This window comes from Pimephales promelas, chromosome 18 (assembly GCF_988280905.1).
Source record: "Pimephales promelas chromosome 18, fPimPro1.hap1.1, whole genome shotgun sequence".
NCBI lineage: Eukaryota > Metazoa > Chordata > Actinopteri > Cypriniformes > Leuciscidae > Pimephales > Pimephales promelas.
The window spans coordinates 6,007,836-6,030,454 of record NC_142786.1 but is presented as its reverse complement, the minus strand read 5'-3'; the positions used below and the strand labels follow the sequence as shown (position 1 = coordinate 6,030,454).

At 38.8% G+C, this 22,619-nt stretch overlaps 2 protein-coding genes and 1 long non-coding RNA gene across 4 annotated transcripts in view; 1 reads left to right on the top strand and 2 right to left on the bottom strand.

The window, feature by feature from the left end:
• cgnb (cingulin b) overlaps nt 1-18,625 on the bottom strand; it is a 25,691-nt gene extending 7,066 nt beyond the window's left edge. Inside the window, exons 1-13 of the mRNA XM_039678583.2 lie at nt 18,441-18,625; nt 12,995-14,032; nt 12,378-12,478; nt 11,592-11,661; nt 6,974-7,098; nt 6,731-6,863; nt 5,383-5,595; nt 5,004-5,131; nt 3,581-3,607; nt 2,118-2,214; nt 1,754-1,966; nt 1,448-1,537; nt 1,049-1,294 (exon numbers count right to left, since the gene is read on the bottom strand). Coding sequence (XP_039534517.2) covers nt 1,049-1,294; nt 1,448-1,537; nt 1,754-1,966; nt 2,118-2,214; nt 3,581-3,607; nt 5,004-5,131; nt 5,383-5,595; nt 6,731-6,863; nt 6,974-7,098; nt 11,592-11,661; nt 12,378-12,478; nt 12,995-14,023 — 2,472 coding nt within the window. The 5' untranslated portion in view covers nt 14,024-14,032; nt 18,441-18,625. The remainder of the gene's footprint in view (nt 1-1,048; nt 1,295-1,447; nt 1,538-1,753; nt 1,967-2,117; nt 2,215-3,580; nt 3,608-5,003; nt 5,132-5,382; nt 5,596-6,730; nt 6,864-6,973; nt 7,099-11,591; nt 11,662-12,377; nt 12,479-12,994; nt 14,033-18,440) is intronic.
• LOC148970883 (uncharacterized) overlaps nt 9,484-22,619 on the top strand; it is a 24,165-nt gene continuing 11,029 nt past the window's right edge. Inside the window, exon 1 of the long non-coding RNA XR_016147327.1 lies at nt 9,484-9,740. This is a non-coding gene — a long non-coding RNA (uncharacterized LOC148970883). The remainder of the gene's footprint in view (nt 9,741-22,619) is intronic.
• The window catches only part of pygo2 (pygopus homolog 2 (Drosophila)), a 4,994-nt gene continuing 2,203 nt past the window's right edge, over nt 19,829-22,619 (bottom strand). For both annotated transcript variants that reach the window (XM_039678587.2, XM_039678585.2), the window contains exon 3: nt 19,829-22,598. In XM_039678587.2, coding sequence (XP_039534521.2) covers nt 20,961-22,598 — 1,638 coding nt within the window. In that variant the 3' untranslated portion in view covers nt 19,829-20,960. The remainder of the gene's footprint in view (nt 22,599-22,619) is intronic.

Sequence of the window (22,619 nt, the reverse complement as noted above, 5' to 3'; positions counted from 1 at the left end):
TCGAAATTGCGTGTTATAAAGTCAGAATTGCGACATATAAAGTCAGAACTGATTGATATAAAGTCGCAATTGCTTGTTATAAAGTCAGAATTGCGAGATACAAATTTGCAATTGTGTGTTATAAAGTCAGAAATGCATGATGTATAGTCGAAATTGCGTGTTGTAAAGTCAGAATCGTGATAAACTATTCTGAGGGGAAAAAAAGTTAGTCTTATTTCCCCTTAGAATTGGCAAGATAATTTGTAATTGCCAGTTTATATCTCACAATTCTGATAAAAGATGTCAGAATTTCGAGATATAAACTCGCAATTATGTGTAATAAAGTCAGAATTGCGAGATGTAAACTCACAATTGTGAGAAAAAAAGTCAGAATTGTGAGATAAAAAGTCAGACTTCTGTCTTTTTTTCTCACGATTGTGACTTTATTTCTCAGAATTGCAACTTTATTTCTCACAATAACATCTTTATTTCTCAGAATTGCGACTTTATATCTTGCAATTGCGTCAAATTAAAAGACGTCTAATGGCCGTCCATGTTTAAAGGCAAAACTTGGGCTGTCAGGGAAAATTTTATAGACGTCTAAACCATAGTGCAAGAACAGACTAGTCATCAATTGGATAATAAGAAATTAAATGAGTGAAGAAATGAAACCAAACACTTTGTAATCAGTTTACTTTGCTTACATGATGGAATATAATACATCCCGTAAGTTATTTTGACAAAAAAGACATGCAACCAAATTCCATGTTATTTGGGCTAGATGTGGGTTACTCATAGCCGCACTATATCGGGTCTATAGCTAAGCTAGACGGTGAAATGACGTCTTTTGCTTGCTGGAAAAATCAATTACATTTTAAAATATATTAAAGTTTTACAAGCTATTTTAAATTGTAAAAAATACTTAATAATATTATTGTTTTTTTTTACGGTATTTTTGATCAAATAAATTCAGGCTTGGTGAGCATGTCTTTCTAAAACACAATAAAAAATTGAAACGAACCCAAACTTTTCTTTTAAACAAAAAAAAAAAAAAACACACATACTGTACCTCCTTATTAATCTTCTCCAGAGATCGGTCCAGCAGTCTCTTCTGCTCCTCTATGTCGATCTTGCCGCGTCTCAGAGCTTCCCTCTCCCTCTCCCTCTCCTCCAACCGTCTGTTGAGCTCGTCCTTCTCCTGACCCAGCCGAGACACCGTGCGACGGGACTCATCCAGCTGGTTCCTCAGGCTCCGGTTCTCCTCCTCCAGAACATCTGAGGAGCTGCTGTCAGGAACACTGGACTGCAGGAGCGTCTGGTGACCAACGGGAAAAGAAAGTTCAACTCTTTCTACATAGAAATACTGAACTAAAGCAGATGAGATGAATGGTTATGCCAATCGTTTTAAAGCAAAATGCAAATAAATGCACATGAATATGATTTTTAAGCATTTTTAGGGAGGTTTTACCATGCGGGCTATTCTCTCTCTCAAGCGAGCATTGGCCTCTTGAAGTTCTAGGTTGCTTCCAGTATCCAGAGATTGCTCTGACATGAAGGGCTACAGGAACAGGAAGAAAAACAGATTAAGAGAACAAAAATTACATTTGCAAGAACGTTTTCTGTTCTCAAGGAAAGCGAGAAACTGTATGAGCGACAAAATCCCAGTCAATCAGAACATATTTGCCTTTAAAGTGCCATATTATGCTTTTTTGAACCAATCAGAGCAGAGAAAGCTTGAGAGAGAGAGAGATTTAATGCACCTTGTTAGAATTACCTGTTGTGTTTTCTCCAGTGCTTTTGCAAGTTCCTCTTTGTCTTTCTTCAATTGGTCTTTTAATCCGTCAATTTCTGCTTTCAGCTCCTTCTCTTGCTTCTCATTGGCTCTGGTTACCGATTTAAGCTCTTCTTCCTTTTTTGCTGCCTCTGCTTTCTGTTTTTCCACTTGTGAATAAGCTTGTTTTAAATCATCTCGGCACTGCTGTAACTCCTGGAGATGCAAATTACTGTTATTCCAGACTCTAAAACAAATCTATGCATCAAAAGACAGCCTACACAGTGCATGGGCTGGTGTCACAATGATTATTTTTGAACTGAAAAACAGAGAGTTTGTGATTGTGGCGCTTCTTTATGAATCTAACCTTCATTAAAGGGTTTGAATCGGTTTCATCAGTTTGCTTCTTAACTGAAAGCAGCTTCTCTTCTAGTTGTTTCTTCTCATGCTGAGCCTGCATCAGCCTGTCCAATGAGACAAACACAAATTAAAATACACCAACAAACAATGCTACATTCAGCAACGTTAGTGCAGATAGCCCCTAAAATGATTCATCCTGTAGAAGAATCAACATTATATAGATAAATCTGTATTATTTCAGAATCGAAATGATTCATGACATGAAAAAAAAGACATAAGCGTCCACAAGAACTTTTGACATTAGTAGAATTCAAGTATTGAGTGATTAGATTTGATGTAACAGCTCAGATTGTGAGATTGAAGGATTTTCATTAGTCTTTAATCATAGATGACTTTTATTAGACTTAAAGGGATAGTTCACTTTGAAATTAATTTTTGGTACGTTTTAGCATACCTCAATTGCATCCAAGATGTTGGTGTCTTTGTTTCCGCAGTATTTTCAATTTTGATATTTTTAGGTCAAATTGTTCTTGTCTGTCAGTCATATAATAGAGGTCTATGGTCACCACCTCAAAGAGCATGCACAGAGAAGTCCAAATTAAACACGATTTAATGACTCGTAAATGTAAGTACACATTGATGGCCTAAGACACGAAACGAGCGGTTTGTGTGTGAAAACGAACAGTATTTATATCGTTTTTACCTCGTGTAACCACAGCCACGTCCAAGTGATCTGAGGGCACGGGCGTTTCGGGCTGCACAAGCGCCGGAAAGCACTGGAAGCGATCTCTCGCATGGTTGCGGGGAAAAAAAAGTAAATATGTTTATATCCTGTATATCTAAATATGTTTAGATCTTCACAATGAAGGGTAACACCTCTGAAATCTCTGTGTAAACAATGAGTGACGTACATGCATGAGACATCACTTACGGCGCTTGCGCAGACCGAAGCACCCGCGCCCTCAGATCACTGTGGTTACATGAGGTAAAAACGATATAAATACTGTTAGTTTTCTCACACAAACCGCTCGTTTCGTGTCTTAGGCCATCAATGTGTACTTACATTTACGAGTCATTAAATCGTGTTTAATTTGGACTTCTCTGTGCATGCTCTTTGAGGTGGTGACCATAGACCTCCATTATATGACTGACAGACGAGAACGGTTTGACCTAAAAATATCAAAATTGAAAATACTGCGGAAACAAAGACACCTACATCTTGGATGCCCTTTAGGTAAGCTAAAACATATCAAAAATTAATTTCAAAGTGAAACTAATCCCTTTAATAACCTGAAAACTGAAAACAGGTTAATAGACTCTAGTAGTGTGTCAGTATAACTAGTACAGCCAGATTCTGTGAAAGATTACCGATTTAAACTAAAACACTTCATCAATCATAGTTAATTTGATTCGATGATTAATTTCTGCCTGAGGTGTCAGCAGTTGTGCGTCTACAGGACTTTGTCTCACTTTTGAAATGCGCTGCACTGCCCTCGTCTGGCAAACCAAGAGTGAACACATACAACAGAAAGACAACAATGAACATTCAATGAGCAAATCTGACATGAACACAGAGCATGAAACTCATAAAACACACAAAAAAAATTAAACCAAACTAAGACAACGTAAAAAAAACACTATAAATACTATGAAACCTGTAGGAAAAGATTCATTCAGGTCATAACAAAACAGCTTTTTTTTATCCACTAATATTAAAAAATATAGGGTCAATAAGATTTTTTTTAAAGAAATTAATACTTTTTGTTGCATTAAATTGATCAAAATGATAATGTTACAAAAGATTCCTATTTCAAACAAAATGATGTGCTTTCTATTGATCAAAGAATCTTGGATAAACTGTATAACTGTGTCAACAAACATATTTCTCAAGAACACACTGAATGTTAAAAAGGGGTGTTGGTCACAAGGTTGTTTGTATATGATTACAGATCAATCACTTGACTCCTTAGACAAATACGGACTTAAACCTTGGAGTGACACCTTAAGATCTTACAAGAAATTATAATACACAACTATACAACCGTAATCATTTAAAACCTTATGGACATGTTATGTCCCCTTAAAATATGCTAATTTTAAAGGTTGCACGGTCACTGTGTTGTGGGTCATTATTGGTGGGCTCAGATAATGTCTAATTGAAGAGAATTGGCACTGTCTAGTTACTTCCGGGTTCTGGACTGGCTGCAATAACACGTCTCTGTCCATGCGGGGGCGCTCACGGTCGAGTGCAGAATGAATGGGAGTCAATGGGGTTTCACCCCCAGAAATCCTCTTTTCTCAGGATGTAATTTTTTGTCGAGTAATTTGAAAGTTGCTTTCAAAAGGGAGGGCTAAGATAATACTCTCCGCTGAAAACTGCATTTTTAAGTTCACTCATCTGTTCTAAAAATCCGTTCAAAAATGTGATGACGTCACACAATAGCAGAATGCTAGCGTGTTCTGGCCAACAACAGCCTAACCTGTAAGAAATCAAAAGGACATAAGTACTCGTTCATTCGACTTTTGGCCTATAATCTATATTGAACTTGCGGAATCAACAATAAAATCTATTTTGATTGAACGACAAGCAGGTGAAAGAGACACATTTAGCCGTTTAGCCCCATAGACTCCCATTCATTCAGCTCTCGCCCGTGATCATCTCCAGTGGAATTCTAATGGAACTGCAACCAAGGTGATGCACAATGGGGCTAATAGGAAGTGCCAAGGCACTCCGTTAGACGGGCTCTGGTCTGGTGGGCTTCACTGCATCTACATAAACTAGTTGCACCCACCCACATCGCATCACCAATAGTCCCTGTCGCTCATTTTGACGTTTTGGCATCACCATTATTAACATTCTTCAAATGTTTATGCTTGATGTGTCAAAGCTTACTCTCGGTTGGCAGAGCTGCACTGCTCCTTCCATTGTTCGCTCTGCTCTTTGTATCCCTCCAGCTCCTCCTCCAGAGCCATGATGGAGGCGTTCACCTTCTGACGCTCCTCCTCGATTTCCATCTGAGACTGTGAATAAGGCAAGACCAAAAGACACACAAAATCAGGTGGAAACTTCAGTTCTATACTTCGCATCCATTCAGATTCACAAAACTCTTTAGACAACCAAACGGATCACAAACCCGAATGCATCCGGCCAAGTTCAACTACTAATCTTGCAAGACAAGACAAGCATGTCAGTCTCCTTGAGGCAGGGACTATAAATGTGAGAAACAGGCATTCATCACCCTGAAGGGATTTGTCTCGAAGTGTACGTTCACCTGTGAGACGGTCTCCATGCTGTGACGCAGGGCATCCATGTCTTGACTGTACTCCTCTCTCAGAGACTCCATCTCTTTATCATGGGACTCCACCTCATCCTTCAGGGCCCCTTTCAGGGCGGTGAGCTCTCGCTCCCTCTGTCTCAGTGTGTCCTCCAGTTTCTGCCTCAGCATCAGAGACTCTGACAGCTCTGCTTGTGCCGTCATCAAGTCCTGAAGAGAAAAGGAAACTGAATTATGAACAAAAATTAAATATGATTTCAATTCCACATTCACAAAGCACATTTGCAGCTTTAAAAATAATAAAATCTTACAAAACCCCAGCAAGCAACGGTTTGGACACACTTGATTGAATGAATGATTGTCATGGACTTAAAAACCTTTTGCTCTAATGTGGTTGAATGGATGGCCATTGCATTTTTCCCGTTACTGCATTCATGATATTTCATGGTTTTGATTACTTTATTTTCAATCATTAAGAATACCAGTAATCATAATAAAGAATGAGTAAGTGTCCAAATGTTTGTCTAGTTCTGTATGTGTGTGTGGATACTGTATATATAACATTGTGTATCTTTTTTAAATTTGATTATCTGGAGTTTGCATTCATCTACACTTTAAACAATGAATAATAAATCAATAATGTTATTTTAACTTTGTATATATTGATACTTATTTAAAGGAGTAGTTCACTTTTAAAAAAACTTTGCTGATAATTTACTCACCCCCATGTCATCCAAGATGTCCATGTCTTTCTTTCTTCAGTCGAAAAGAAATTAAGGTTTTTGATGAAAACATTCCAGGATTTTCTCCATATAAAATGGACTTCAATGGGAACCAAAAAAAAAAAATGAAAAATGAAAAAAAAATGAAAGTTTCAGAAACTGCTTCAAAGGGCTTTAAACGACACCAGACGATGAATAAGGGTCTTATCCAGCGAAACGATCGGTCATTTCAAAAATAAATAAAAAAGTTTGTTTTATAAGCACAAATGCTCGCCTTGCTCTGTTCTGTGATGAGCGTTCGTGACTCTCCTGTTCAAACTCGTTCATCAAAATGAACAAATCTTTTTTCGAGTCATGACTCGAAGGGTCCTATAAGACCCTTATTCATCGTCTCGTGTCATTTAGAGCCCTTTGAAGCTGCACTGAAACCCGTTTGGTTCCCAATGAAGTCCATTATATGGAGAAAAACCTGGAATGTTTTCATCAAAAACCATTTTTTTTCGACTGAAGAAAGAAAGACATGGACATCTTGGATGACATGGGGGTGAGTAAATTATCAGCAAAAGTTTTTTTTAAAGCAAACTACTCCTTTAAGGGTGATTAAACACCACAATCATGCTTACTAGCTGCATTGTGTCAGATTGAGGAGAGTTTTCAGACATTCGTCTGAGTTCTTCCTGGAGGTGAGCAAGCTGATCCTCCTGTTGCCGTAAGCGAGACTCCACCAACTCCCGATCCATCCGCAGCTCAACCATTCTGGAGACACATCACACAAATCCAATCAAAAGTCTATACCTGACAGGATTATACTTTCTGTTGGAAATTTGCTTCATGTTTTATTGTTAATAAGGCACACAGAGACTTACTGATCCTGGTTTTCCTGCAGTTCTCTCTTGGTCTTGTCCAGTATTTGCTGTAATTGCGCATTCTTATTAATTTCCTGCTCCAGTTCAGTCTTCATATTGCTGTCATTCACTAAGATCTGAGGACCCTGTGGAAAACCAAATCCACATAACCTTCAACAATTAATGGAGTGGCCTAGGTTCGTAACCAATATATCTATATTCACAGCAAGCTGTTCATTAACACAGAAACACTGATGCATTTACAATGGAAGTCTATGGACGAAAACATTACAGTAGGTTTAAAAACAGAATTATATATTTTTCTGTATAAACACAAAATGTGTTTTATGAGCTGTAAAGTTCATTCTTGAACCAGTGGGATTACTGTTTAAGGTGGCTAAACAGGCTAACATTACTGACGTACATTCTGTGACAAGATTTTTTGCTATGTAAAAACCCTTTCCTGGTACCTTGAGTGTAGTATATGAAAGTTACTGGGTTAACTGGCTGAACGTGGTTATGACAGGAATTAAAAGATTTAAAAAAAATTTCACGGACAAGATTAGTAAGTGATTTTATCACACAGTCATGTTAGCATGTATACTTTAGGTCTGGTGGTTTCCAGCTAACTACAACTTATAATTGTAAGTTTTAAGAACTGTAAAACTGATTTCAACAGGGTTTATCAAAGCAGAACACATGTAGCTTTGTTCATACAAGTTGCAGCCCAAAATTTCTACAAGGAGGATGATCGGTGTTATCTCGGGGCTATGCATTCATCTTACACCAGCAATTTTGCCTTGAATTTCCCCTCAGGAATCAATATATCCTGTCTTATCTAATGTATCAACACTTCACAAGTAATTCTTACAGCTAATCCCCTCATTAGTAATGCTAATAATTCACAAAAATGCTGTCGGGAGATTCTGACTGACACTTGATACAGATATGTTTTAAATGAATCATCTTACAAATGCAAATTGCTCATCTTAATGAGGAAGCACACCGAAACAAAACAATTTGATCTGAAACATCATTAAAACACGCACACACAGCCTGTAGCCAAGCTGTCTGCTCCTCAAATAACCCAGTCCTCTAGGATATCCCATCTGACCATTCAACTGCTGTTGCCATCATTATAATGCCCACACATGGCTACTACGAGGTCATTCGAACTGACCTCTAGTGTTGCAGGATCTAAAGTTACTTCTTGAATAAAATAGAACACATTAAAGTACAATTAAAGGGTGCGTCTCAATCAGCTCCCTAGCTTCTGAAGGCATGAATCAGAATAGACCTTATGTAGCCCCGCCCCTTTTCAGCGTTGCGCTCGTTGTCTTTTGACTTCCGGTCTGTATTTCCACAGCGATCTTGCATCAACGAATGAACTGCTCGTAAAAAATTCCCGTTCGACATTTGTTAAGACATCTGCTTTAGAATGCTTATGATAAACATTACAATGCTCATGATAACTTTTGTTAACTCTACAATAAGTAAATCCACTTCACCAGCTAATTACTCCTCGACAACGATGCCATAGAAATATACAGAACCGGAAGTTCAAAGACAATATTCTAAAAAGATGACGGCGCCCACGTTTCTCTGGTGCATAAGATAAATTCGGGCACTGGTAAGGACAGTAAGGATTCTAAGGAAGGACCCTGGCTCACTACACACTGGGACACTCATGACTATTTCATAACAAAATCACTACTGGCATTTATGAACAACAGCAAAACTGATATCTGATGGTTTTTTTTTTATGTTATTTAAAGTACATTATGATAAATACTTATAATACTTATATGATAAATACTTATAATGGTTTCTGTTTTAAAACATCTATCACATGTTCTTACGTGTAGTTGAGTTGGCTCGTGTGATTTATGCTTTGTACTTCAGAACTTGCGTTAAGGGAACTAAACTATATGACTATAACTATAGTTGAGGGAACATAATGCTACCTGGTTTCTACAGTGCATTGTGGGACTTTTTAGGGAGCGATTGTGTTAAGATTTTGCCACTAAAATGTCCGACTCCCTAATCAGTGCCCTGAACTAGGGAGGTGATTGAGACGTACTCAACGTCATGTTGTTAGAAGTAATCTTCTAGCACAAGTGTAACTTAAAACAATTAGCCATGTAGATAATAGTAAGAAAAAAAATTATCTTAAAGGGACAGTTTACCCAAAAATGAAAATTAAGTCATCATTTACTCACCCTGGTGTTGTTATAAAAAAAAGATGTAGAAGTATCACAGATTAATCCCATGCGACAAGCGTCATATATTCAAAGTAGGTTTGGTAAAAAAAAAAAAAAACAACAAAAAAAACGAAATTTAATGTACTATTGTTGTCAGAAATGAGTTGAATATCTCTGGACCAGAACTTAGTTTGCATTCTTGTTTGCGATGAACACAACAGATAATTCACATCAAGGAATAAAGTTTATGGAATGTATTTTGGGTCACATTTATGTGTGCCTTGTGTGTTTATTCTGGGCAAGTTGGATTGAACTGTGACACTAATAGTCTCATGAACACACAGATGAGCACTGAAGACCAACGTCCAAGGCCAGGATTTTCATTAAATATAAAACATTCAATTTTGGTTATTTTTTCACCAAAGAGACACATTCTGAGACACTTTTGCATCATTTTTTTATTATCTTGATGCTGGTCACTATTCACTGCCATTATATGGACGAGAGCGAGCAGAATTAGTTTTTTTAATTCTCCTTTTGTGGTCCGAAAAAGGAAAAAAGACATACGGCATTTGAACAACTTTAGGGTGAGTAAATGATGACTTAATTTTCATTTTTGGGTGAACTAATCCTTTAATCCCAGCATTTGCTATATAACCTAACGGCATCACACAATTTTAAAAGGATCAACTTCCATTCAAAAGCTTGGGGTCGGCAAGATTTTTTTTTAATGTTTTGGAGTCTATTCGGTTCACCCAGGCTGAATTTATTTGGTCCAAAAATACAAGAAAAAAATGGTCAATTATAATATTCAAATTCTAATATATTTTAAAAGGTAATTCATTTCTATGATGGCAAAGCTGGATTTTCAGCATAATTACTCCAGTCTTTAGTCTCACATGATCCTTCAGAAATCATTCTGATTTGCTGCTCAAGAAACATGTCATTATTATTAATCTCATTATTATTGAAATTGCCTTAATGTGGAAACCGTGATATATATTTTTGTTATTTTAAGAAATTCTTTGATGAATAGGAAGTTCATATTGAAATAATCTGTCACTTTTCAGGCAATTTAATGCATCCTTTTTGAGTAAAAGTACTAATTTCTTAAAATAAAAAAATAAAAAACACCAAACACATCTTACTGACCCCAAACGTTTGAATGATATATAAATCAGAGTCAGACCACTAAAATCTCCAAGCATCTGATGAGGTTTACTCCACGCTAATAAGCTTAATTACCAACAGTCAAAACGTTTCCCGGCAATACTGCCCACAACAACAGAGTTTATCATGCATGGACGAGCACTCGGTGGGATACAACAGCGCAAAAGGCCGTACAACTAATGTGCCCATTAAACCTGTAACCCAAACAGACATGCTGAGGGCCCCCAGATCGAGGGGAAACCCTCCCTCATAGGTATTCATTTCCAGTGTAACTTAATTATTGATGGATCACAAAGAGCGAGCTCTCGACCACGCAGCCCTAATCAGCTTTCCTCGTTGATGCAACGGTTGCCAAGAGACTGTAGGAGGATATCTCAAACACACAGGAAGCTTATGCAAACACGTAGGCTGACAATATTAAAACAGAAACACACATCCACAAGACTAGACAGATGAACATATGAAGCTCTCGGTCTTCACACAAAAATGAAAATGATTTATTTACTGGGGCAGTTAAGAACCACAAAAGTAACATTTAAGTAGTCATTAAAGGTCATTGTGTGAACAGAATTTAAGTAGTCTTTCATTGATAAGCCATCCTAGTGTGCTATGAGAACCGGATCAGTCCGATTCAAATCACACAGACTGATTTTGTGAACAGAATCAAACGGTTCACAAATTGGACATCACAACAAAGAAAATTAAATTTTAGCCTGAAATGTCTATCATATGACTTGAAATATACTGTAGCACATGTTTGTTATTTTAGATTTTCATTCAAAAATTAAATTTGATTCATTTATAATCAAAATTATATTGGCCAGGTTTTTCCTCAAAGTCACCTTTTGTGTTCCACAAAACAAATGTCAAATGGGTTTGGAATGTCATGAGGATGAGTTAAAGACTCCCCCTTTAAATAAAGCCTATTATTGGTTGATTTACTATCTTTAAAACATATACGCTTATCGCCCATTTAAAACTCTATCTTTATAAATAAATGAGTGTGCTTGTAAAATACAGTTGTTCATTGCTGTTATCTTCTCTCACAGTCTCAGAATATCTTTCTGTGTTACGTTGTCACTTTCAAAACACACTCGGAATGCAAAACAGGGATGCGATACGCAAACCATGGGCACACACACACAAGCACACGCATGCAGGCACATACACATTTTCTCTGGATGTAGTTTCCTCATTCAACAAATGCTGCTGAGCACTATTCAGTGCTGGGAAATGCAAACTGATTTATTGAACATGAGCATGCTTACCTTCACCTCACAGAATCTTTCATGAATGAGACTCGTTTTGCGCTTGATGGCCGCCTCGCTCTCAATAGACCTAGTGTTAAATATGAAAGGAAATCGAATGAACCAGAGGGAAAAAAAGATTATGGCATGTTCAGAAAAAAAAATTTGAGAAGTGTGTGCCACTACAAAATACTAAGATGGTGGGGTTGCTTTGAAGTTGCTACCCAGCAAAAAAATTAGGTTCTGGGAACGTTCCGGGAACGTTAGTTTTTGGTTCCCAGAGCGTTAGTTTTTGGTTCCCAGAACATTACTAGAACTTTCCCTTATGGTTAGGGGAACATTTCCAGAACGTTCTCCTTACGTCATAAAAATGGAATCTAAAAATAACCTACATGGAACGTTACTATAGCGTTCTTGTTTGGTTCCCAAAAAAATAACCTCATGGGACCATTCGGGAACGTTAGGGGAACGTTCTGTGTTTGCTGGGTAGGGGGTTTTAAGCGGTTTTGTGCATGTTAGTACTTTGCTTGGATGTTAGGAGCTTGCTAACTTTTTCAGAGTGGTTTTTAGCATGTTGCTATTTGTTCAAATCCCTAATCTCCAAGTATGAGCAATACAGAATATAAACTTAATAAATATTATTCAATTCTCTCAAGCCATGAGAGAGAATTCTCAATTGTTATGTGAAACCTTTATAACTTTAATAAAAGCATGAAGTCTGTGTTTATCCATTAACTAAATTAACTTTATATACTGCAAAGTATATAGGTAACTGTGAGGCTTGGTAAAATAAAAGTATTATTGTACCCCTCTTTGAGTATGTTGTAAATGGCTTGTTTAGTCTGGGCATCCTCTCCATTTCCATTCTCTGTACTGGTGGTCTGGCTCTTTATGAGGTCAGGGGTTACCTGAAAAAAATCAAAGGAGCATTATTTTTCAAATACCATACTTAAAATGTTTCTACAACCTAACAGACATCACTGAAATAGATATTTAGAGAAATAAGCCAATCCAAAAACGTGTTGGCCAATCGGGCAGTTCAGGTGCGAGATTACGTCCTTTCCAAATTCCACCCTCCAAAGGCATGTTAGCCAACTTGATGCCAGCAAATGATAATTTCTGATTGGCTAAACTTTCAGAACATTTTGGCCATGCTATTCCAAATTAAAGTCACAATGAAATGGAAGTAGCAATAGATATTTTCTTCCATGTTGTTTAACAGTTTAACAAAATGTCAAAAAAGAAAAAACTATATAGGGCCAGGATTGGTTCCACTCCACTCAAAAGTGGAGGCTGATAAACACAAACTTGAAGTAAATGTCACCAAAGAAAACTCATTTGCCCCAGAAGATTCAGTAATGACCTTTTGATGAAAAATGATGAGGTCAAGAGGCTATAATACGAACAAGATCTTGATGACTCACTGGTTTCTTTGGAATAGCAGGTGGTGCCTCCTTGGGCACAAACAGCTTTGGTGATTGGCTAAAAGTGAGAGGTTTGGAATTGGGTATAGCAGCCACTTTAGCCACAGATGTGGAGTCTCGTCCTAGACTGCTGGTTGATGGTTTTGGTGAGCTGAGTTTGGGCACTGCAACTGGGGTAATAGAAGCATAGGGGTTTATTGTTGGAGAAGTTGGTGGGGCTTCATCAATAGGTTTGTTGAGGGCATCCACGCTGTGAGACCGAAGTCTGTTGTCAAGACGAGGCTGAGTTCGGGATTCTGAGATGGGAGCATCGCCAAAACCACCACCACCAAACCGGCTAATGAGTTTATTAATGGGAGCCAGTGACTTTGTGTCTATAGCTGGGGCCTTGTCCTCATCCAATGGGGCTGGGGGACTAGGGAATGATCCATTTAGCCCCGTTCCATTCAGACTACTCCCACTCCCATTCTGCTTGACCTTCCTAAGCCCTGCTTCATTAAAGCCATCATTGTCCGTTTTGTCCACCTTGGGAGCAAGAGCAGAAGGGGTAAGGCGTCCTGTAGTCCTCGTCTCAGCTTCTCCTTGAATCCCTGCCTGTCCATCACCAGGTGGCCTCCTTAAAGGGCTACCAAATTCCTCATCAGGAGAGCTAGGTTGTTCAGCAGGAGTATAGGAACCCTGGGGAGTTCGAGCCCCTTCCCTTTGTCCCAGAAACAGGGTGCTGTATGGCGAAGTCTGAGAGACAACAGGGGCTGAGGTCTGGATTTGTGGTTGAGTCTTCAGCTGTACCCCGTAAGAGTCCCCCTTTTCTCCATCTTTGAGCACCACGTACGGCTGTCCTGAAATGCCTTGCACCCGCACAGCTACTCCATACTTAGATGGCGAAAGAGTCCCGTTGGTGACGCCAACTCCACCAGCCATTCGACTTCTGTCTGGGAACCCTCCGCCAGCATCGTCCAAATCTTTGATGAACCGGATCTGTACGCCGTAGTCCAGAGGGGGCTTCCTGTCTGCTGAGAGGGAACTCATTGTGACCTGCTATGGTACCAAGACAAAGAATTTAGTAAGACACTCTGCCAGTCCATTTAGAGACCAGACTAAAAAGCTAGACTGTTTTGTGGACTAATTGAGGAACCCAAAGTGGGGACAGATTCACAAAGGCGGCATTACAGTAATGGACCAATTCAGGGCAGACATCATATTTAATTTTATGAAGTTAATGTGAAAACAAGGTTGTGTTGGATAGATGTACCGTCTGATAAAAGAAAAACAACCTACAATATACTGAATATTTTGTCCACTAGAAATTCTTAGCAAAGGTTTTTGTTTAAAAAATTTATTAAAGAGTCAAAGAGTCTGCATGTGGTAACAAAGCAGAACACTGAACAGACTTTTGATTCATGTAAACTTCGACATGGCATCTATTTGTTATTTCAGGCCCACAGGACAGGACTACAGGACTATTAATTTGACTAATTTCCCAAGAGACCCTTTAACAATTCTTTCTCCACTGCTTGATATCTTGTGTCACACCTTGATAAATAGAAATATGCAGGAGTTTTGTACGCTATGACACAGCTATCAGGTCTCGGCACAGGTATTGAGTCTTCTCACATTTGTAAAGAGAAAGATATTGTTTGTGTGTGACAAACAGGTGTGTCTGCTGATAGGAGCAGGTTCTAGCACATTCCACTTGGCTTCCAGTCTTCCCGTTTTCCAAGAACACAGTTCCAGCAGTAAAATTAGTTCAAAAATAGCTTATCACTGTGAAAGCAACATTCCTTAAATCATCGCACACATGGCACATTGAAGTGAAGGATCAAAAATGCAGAGCCTAATCTGCTGAGTAACTGGTGTTTATAGAGACGCATTTATGCTCTATTGTACAAAACATGTGATGCAGAAAACATCCACAGCTATGCGGGGCATCGTCTAAAGCCCTCATTACAACACATCAGAGAGTGTGTTGCTTGAAGTCTTGAAACCATTTCAATCTGCAGAGTCCAATAATTCTAGAAGAATTGCTGTGTGTTACAAGTAGCATCCTGTGTTAAACACCAAGTTACTATCTACCAGCATAACACTGGTGGCAAAAACTCAGAAGACAATGAGATCTAAAATAACAGTCCATAATCTCTGGTCTATCAATGAATAACTTATTGGAATCGGGGGATTTGGTTACATTATAACTGTCAGCGGCACTGTTGAGGCATTAGGTCTGATTAGCTACTCAAAGTAAGCCATTGTCTTCCTCACATAGGTGGGATTCCAAGCATTCCTGCAAAATGGAACCACCATGTGACTTCGCATTGGTTAAAGGGGATTAAGTCCATTTTTAACCAAAATATGACAAAAATACACACAAAGTAGCCGAATGAAAACTGTTCACAGTTGCGAGTTTTCCAGGTTTGGCTATTTGGACATGATTCTCACTGTCCGCAAGACACTGGGTTCAACCTTTTGTCTTTTAAGGAATGTTACAAGACTAGATAATCGTTTCTTTGTGCAATCTTCCATTCAAGTAGTAAAGTTAAGTCAAAGTTGTATTGCACATATGACTTAAAGCATGTGATTGATTTCTTTGTAATTTACCAATTAACGTTTGTGGTGGTACCACCTAATAAACGCAACTTTTGAACCTAATGAACGCAAATTTTAATTGGCATATCACATAATTTCTAATCATATGCTTATCTTTTACTGATACTCCATTTTACTGTAAATAAACACCTTTCAATTTTAAATTCAACCACTCAACTATTAAAATTTGTCACACGTATCACTCATAATTTTGTATATTTAAAGTGTAAATGAAATAGCAGTAAGAGGTCTTTCCTTTCATATTGTGAGTATACTGATACTGTCCTCCGTTTTCCTTTGATTCCCTGAATCAGTGAATAACATGGAAAGTAACAAAACTCAAACCACACTCAAATGTTAGTTCTGTATGTATGACTATACATATAAAAAGCATAATTATGAATTATGTAAATGTGTACAGTACACACATTGGGTTTTCATAGACATAATGATTTGTATACTTTACAAATTGTAGCCTAGGCCTATATTGTATCCCCTAACCCTAAACACATACAACTTAAAAACTTAAAATAAAGGATAATTTAGTATGATTTAGAAGTGATTTTCTTCACAGGGACCCAAAATGTCCCCATAAGATCAAATATTTCTGGTATTACTATCCTTGTGGGGAGATTTTGTCCTCAAAACATCAGAAATACCTTAACCACACACATACACATTATACACTATGTTACAGATAAATGAACATTACAACAGATCTCTTAGGTTTGTAATAACAGATACACTAACATGACTCACTTTCAACCGACTGCATTTTTATTTTTATTTTTTTGGTTGATAGCTTCATGCAACAAAAACCTAAAACAGATTTGTTTGGGATGTATCAGTTTCCACATACTTTGAAAGAATTAATACCCTAGGGTACTTATGTTTGTTGGCTTTAATCCAGTAATTGTTATCTTATTTGATGCTAAATCATTTGTCAATTATGAAAACACTGCCTTTAGCCCAAATATATATATTCTTCTTTTTTTTTCTCTCTCTCTCTTCAAACTCTTCAAAACATAATGTAAATGAATTTACATGGGCCCCCCAAAAATACACTCTTAATCAAGTATCATCTGTGCTATCTGAAAATCATGCTATGCCATTTTTCTAACCAACTTTTCTGAAAAATTCTTATTTTTAATTTTTAATTTTACCTAACTGGTCCCAAAGTTATTTTCACTTGGGTTTATGAAGTTAGTTCTCCTCAAGTTTACACAGGCTTCCAAGCAGAATGACCACAAGAACACTGTAAAAAATAAAATAAGCTATGACATCATATGTTACATTAAATTACTTTAACTCATCAAAATAAGTTAAGCAATTTTCAAAAATTTTATGTTAAACGAGATTCAACTTATTTTTAAATCTAACAGTTGATCGTATAATGTATATTGATAAGGCAGCAACTTTTTTTGACCGTGAACATGATGTTCCACAAATGTGACAACCAAAAAGTGTCCAAATACTTTTTGTCTTTAATCTGAAGAGAATACACATGGTTTAATTTATGTTTTCCTAAAAGTGTATGTGTCTACCTTCTAATGGCCAACTACTTTTTGGGATCATAGGACAAAGCTAATGTTGTGTATAAGAAAACACAACATGTTATTATGACAGTATGGAAGGAATGAAAGGGCATATTTATAAAAGAAAACAGTACTCTCACAGAAAACAAGTGAAGGTCCATTTAGGATTATGGTTTTCTTATCACCAATCCCAATTATTTCAGTTTAGGTTATAGCTTTGAGCTCTGTATAACTGGATATATCCAAGCACTGATGTAATATGATAGCTTTGGGCTAGTTTTTGTTGACAAAATAATAATGCAGCTTGATGACTTGATACAAGCAAGATAAGAACATAAACAATATTCTAATAAACAAGAACAAAACAATATTCATTAGAGAAACCAACGTTTTAAACAATAGGCATAAGCAAAATACTATACATATTTGGACAATCTGTACATATACTATACATATAAGGACAAAGGCTCATGGGTTTTGCACTTATTCAATGCAATTAATTCATTGTAATTTTATTATTGATATTTTATTTGCCAGTTCATTGCACTATAAAGTACAGGATAGAATTTGGGTTTGAGTTTTGTTCCATTCACAAGTACCATTATGCAGTGTAGGAAATAACCAAGAGCTAAATATTAAATTACACTGAGACAGGCACTTTTTGTCCCCAAGTGTCTCTATTCACGGATACTCACGGATTTTCGGGAGATGAGGAAGCACAAGCAAAATGCAGAATGATTTTTTTTTTTTTTTTTTGGGTAGTCCTGTAAATTGCGTCACACCCACCCAGCAAGTCAGGCAGTATCGGTGGGATCGAAACCCGCTGTTATTTAAATATACGGTTACATTAATATTACAATGAAGACTTTATGGCTACAGTTTAGATATGTTGATTAGCTGTGTTGTCCTCTAACTATGTTAAAGAGACAGAAACAAAAGTGCAATATAGACAGACAGATTTAATAGGCTATTTGAGACCCATTCCAATTATATGGGATGCCCAACGCTGTCTACAAACAATTTACAAAAATGAGTGAGATCAAAGTGAGATCACAGTAGGCTAGACCAAAGTCATAATTACTTTATTATAGTCAACGTAAACCAGCGCATCTTCACGGTATTAATCCAGCCTGCAGCCATCAGACACAAAGCAACAGGTGTTTATGTGCTTCGCTCAGCAGAAGTTGAGTGTAAATTTGAAGCCATGTGATTATGGATTATAACAACTGAAAGGCTGGACATAAACCCGCAGCCATGAACAAAAACACAAACCAGAGAGCCGAAAGGCAAATGTACACAGCTAAGTAAACAAAGACATTCCTTCTGCTTACCTGTTTTCTGAAACCTTCAACAATGACCTTCAGAAGGCACAAAATAAATAAAAAAGCCCTTTCAAGATTTAGTCGCTATTTAAAACTCTTAGTTGAGAACAAGGATGAATAGTCCATGCAAAACTGTCAGTGCGTTTTTTCCCGAAACAACCTGTTGCCTTTGCGTCATCGGTCCGCCCCTCCTGAGCGCTCATTGGCTGGAGAGCTGTCCCAAGGCCGACCGATGGGAACATGTTATTGGCCAATATCCAACGTCAATCTAATATAAATTATTCAGGACACGCCCATTAACCAATTTAAATAACCCGAATCCACTGTTTATTGCCATTAAAACCGCATTTTGATTGCGTTACCCTAAAACAAAATGGAGTGTAAAATTAAAAACACAATACACTTTTGAAAATGCAATTTTCTAAGAAAAATAGCCTAAACTAAGGTGATAAAATTATCTAAGGTGATAATCCTAAAGTGATAACAAACAAGGAGTGGTTAAAAGTCAGATAATCTAAGAATATTAAAACATGCAATGTTCAGTTTGTTATGAAGATTTATTTGCTAATACATCAGTTTATTTGAGTATATTCAAAATGGAAATTGTGAATATTTTACTTTTTTAAGGTGATAATTATCGTATAGGTTGGGCCTCACATCAGAAAAAAACACTTCTGTGTAAATCATCTGCAAAATAATGTATCTGGGAATGTTTTATACATTTGTTCTGCTCGTTTTTCATGAGTTAGGCCATCCACAACTTGCTGTAGCATTACTATCAAGTTGTTTGATTTATTTTCAAGACATGCGTTTCCTCTTCTTTTTTTTTATTTTTTATATTATTTTCGGAGTAAAATAAAGTCTGCTGTAAATATAACTTCAAAAGTTGCTAAAACGTCCCTAAAAAGCTACAACTACCACAAGAATTCAAGTTTATGTGGTTTTCAAACTGTAGCAGTCCTTGCATAGCAACTCCTTAGTAACAAGCCTTTTTTTTTAAAAAAAAAAGAAGCTTCAAAATGCAAGACTAATGTTTAGGTTAAACAAAACATCTCTTGAAATAATGTGAACCAGAGACTTGACCTTACTCACATATAAAAACTGCAATTCTACATTTTAGAGGGAACCCATGGTGAATTAGTCATCTGAGTTTGCCTACAAATTGATTATTTTATTATATTTTTATAAACAAATAAACTCACTATATAATATTTTATTTATTACATCTAAGTATTTTTCTTAAAAAAATACTTTATAGAATTTCATTTTGTGGTTCCCTTCAGGAAGAAAAGCTAAAAAAAATAACATGTTTAAAGAAAATGGATATCCTTAACTTCTTGACTTAGTTTAGAGGGTTTTCAACCCAAATTTAATAGAATAAAAGTCACAAAAAAGACTTGTAAAAAACAATTCAGTTTACTTCTTTCAGTACAGAGCCAGAGCCCAGAACACCCCCCGTATTACTGCACATCGCTGCCGAATGGAGGGCACCAGAGCAAGCACATTGAACAGCATACACACAGGTACATGAAGATTAACAAATAAGAAAAAGGCAACTTGGACAGAAATGTAGAAATAAAACAAAAGAAATTCTCTGCGACAACATTTGATTTCGTTCTGTTATTTGGTCTACTTCATAGCCCAGGACGTGGCCTAATCGGAACAGTAAAAGTAACGATTAAAACAGTTCTGACGAAGTACTGCATTGGTTTACATGCAATCCAAAGACTACACTGACATGGTTATAGATTACCGCTATCGGCTATGCCACCAACCATCATTGTCCACGTTTGTGTCAAGAACATTGACCATGAAGAGAAACAATCTAGTTTCATTGACAAAGGACCCCAGTTTCCGTCGAATCGCCCATGTATTCAACTACGGACACAGTGAAATGTTGATTATTTACATGTCTTATATGTCTTTCAGGACGCTGCCGGTTTCCTTTGGATATACTGAAATGGAAATCACTGAGAGGAGAGGTTGTGTGGTGACTGTACGCTCTTGCCTTAATCAAAGCATTCTTAGCCAGACATGTCAAAATTTTGAGGTAGCAAGTTGGCATCAGTGCTTAGCAGATCAAGAAGTTGGATTTTGGAAAGAAAGAGAAAAAGATTGGACAGCTCTTTGGAGGCTGATCATGTGTATAATCACACAAGTTAAATTCTTGTACATACATATTAAAATTTGCTTTTCACTGTGGCCAGAATCAAGCTGCTACTCCCAATTTGTCACCCAGTTGAAATGAAGACAACGAGTGAAACGTCATTCACAAACAGCTGAATTTTGAAAATGTGTCATGATATTCTATATACAAACATTTCCAACATCTGGTACAATGCGTTTCATTCAAAGACATGGGCCCTGAAAGTGCTTATGAGGGCTGTGAAGAAACAAATGCAGAGTCGGCTCTCCTCTGGTTCTCAGGTTTATTCTTCAATTCCATTTCACTTCCTCGCCGTGAAACACAAGACATGAAGCACCAAGAAATATATCAAACATCCCTCTTCCCCCCTCTTCCGCTCTCACTTAGCCATCATTTGCAGCAACCAACTGTCCCAGTCCCTGGCGCACATAAACTGCTTGAATCTCCTTTGTCTTGAGGCAAAAGTCACAGGCCCACACCGCAGCGCTCTCTCTAGTTAGCAGCCCATATGCTGGCTCAGTTAGGCCCGTGCAGTCTCTGTGGAACCATCGTTGACAAGAGGCTTCACACAAGATGGCCTCTTGGTCGTCATGTACTTCTGACAAGCAAAGGCCACAAGGGAACACCATGCCTCCACCTAGTTTCGGGGGACCGGAGCCTGGGCCAGAAGGTGGTGGAGCGGGTCCACTGGGAAGTGGGGACTGGGTGTTGGGTGTAGAGTTGGAGTTGGATGGAGGATTGGGGTTGCTACCTGGGGTGTTCCCACCACTGCTGTTGTTAAGGTTGTTCTGGTTGGAGTTGGGTGGCTGGTTTGGCATTGGACCTCCAGAAGCGTTGTTCTGCTGATTGTAGGATGCTGACCCTGGGGCGGAGTTTGGTGGCGTTGGTTGTTGCTGGTTGGATGGAGTGTTGGAGCCGGGACCGCCGGTGGAGTTGGGTGGAGGATGCTGATTGGTTGGCGCTTGTTGAGGCTGAGGACCGTTAAGTGGGCCTGTGGGGGACGAGTTGGGATTGGGGGGTTGAGGCGCCGACTGGGGTTGTCCTGGAGTGTTGGGATTGGGTTGTGCAACATCTGGATGACCTGGGAAGCCTCCTCCAGGCTGTGGGGGTCCAGGGGCTGGGGACGGACCAGGGGTAGCATTGTTGGACGGAGGACCGGAGGGGTTAAGGTTAGGTGGTTGCTGTTGAGAGGGAACAGGTGGACCACCACCTGGACCACCAAAGTTCTTTCCCTCATCACCAACAGGAGGACTTGATCCAGGGTACGGGCCATCTTGTGGAGGAGGGAACTGTCCTTGCTGAGGCATCCCAGGGTGTCCACCCATATTAACCCCACCACCTCCACCACCCATTCCCATCATGTTCATTCCACCTCCCATACCCCCCATAGGGTTCATAGGGCCGTGTGGAGGCCCGCGAGGGCCAGGGCCACCAGGTAAGGGTGGGCTATTGAAGGGATGGCCACCTTGTCCATGTGGAGGCTGTTGCTGAGGCATCCCAAACCTTGGATGAGGTGGACCTCCTCCACCTCCTGGACCGCCACCCATTCCTCCAGGTGACAGCATTGGGTTGAAGCCCTGTCCAGGGTGCATTGGAGGGCTGAAATTGGGTGGCATATTAAACTGGGATGGGCCTCCTGGAGGAAATCCCCCTCCACCACCTCCTCCTCCTCCTCCACCACCTCCAAAGCCTGTCATGCCCCCAAATCCAAGAGGGTGATGTGGTCCAGCATTTGGTGTTGGTGGACCAAAAGGGGGTCGTCGACCAGGCTGTCCACCTCCAGGTCCTCCGGGGCCACCCATGAATCCCATACCTCCTCCCATTCGACCGGGAACGGGCCCACCGTAGCCACCTCCACCACCCCCTGGGCTGGGCAGAAAAGCGGCACCACCCGGACCACCCCCACCTCCAGATCTTGATGGCGGTCCAAAGTCATCATCGAAAGGGTTAGAGGCCACCAGATGATCAACCATTGGAGTAGGAGGGGGAGCAAACTCAGAGAGGTGGGAAAACGCCGCCCCCTAACAGGAAATACAAAGGGT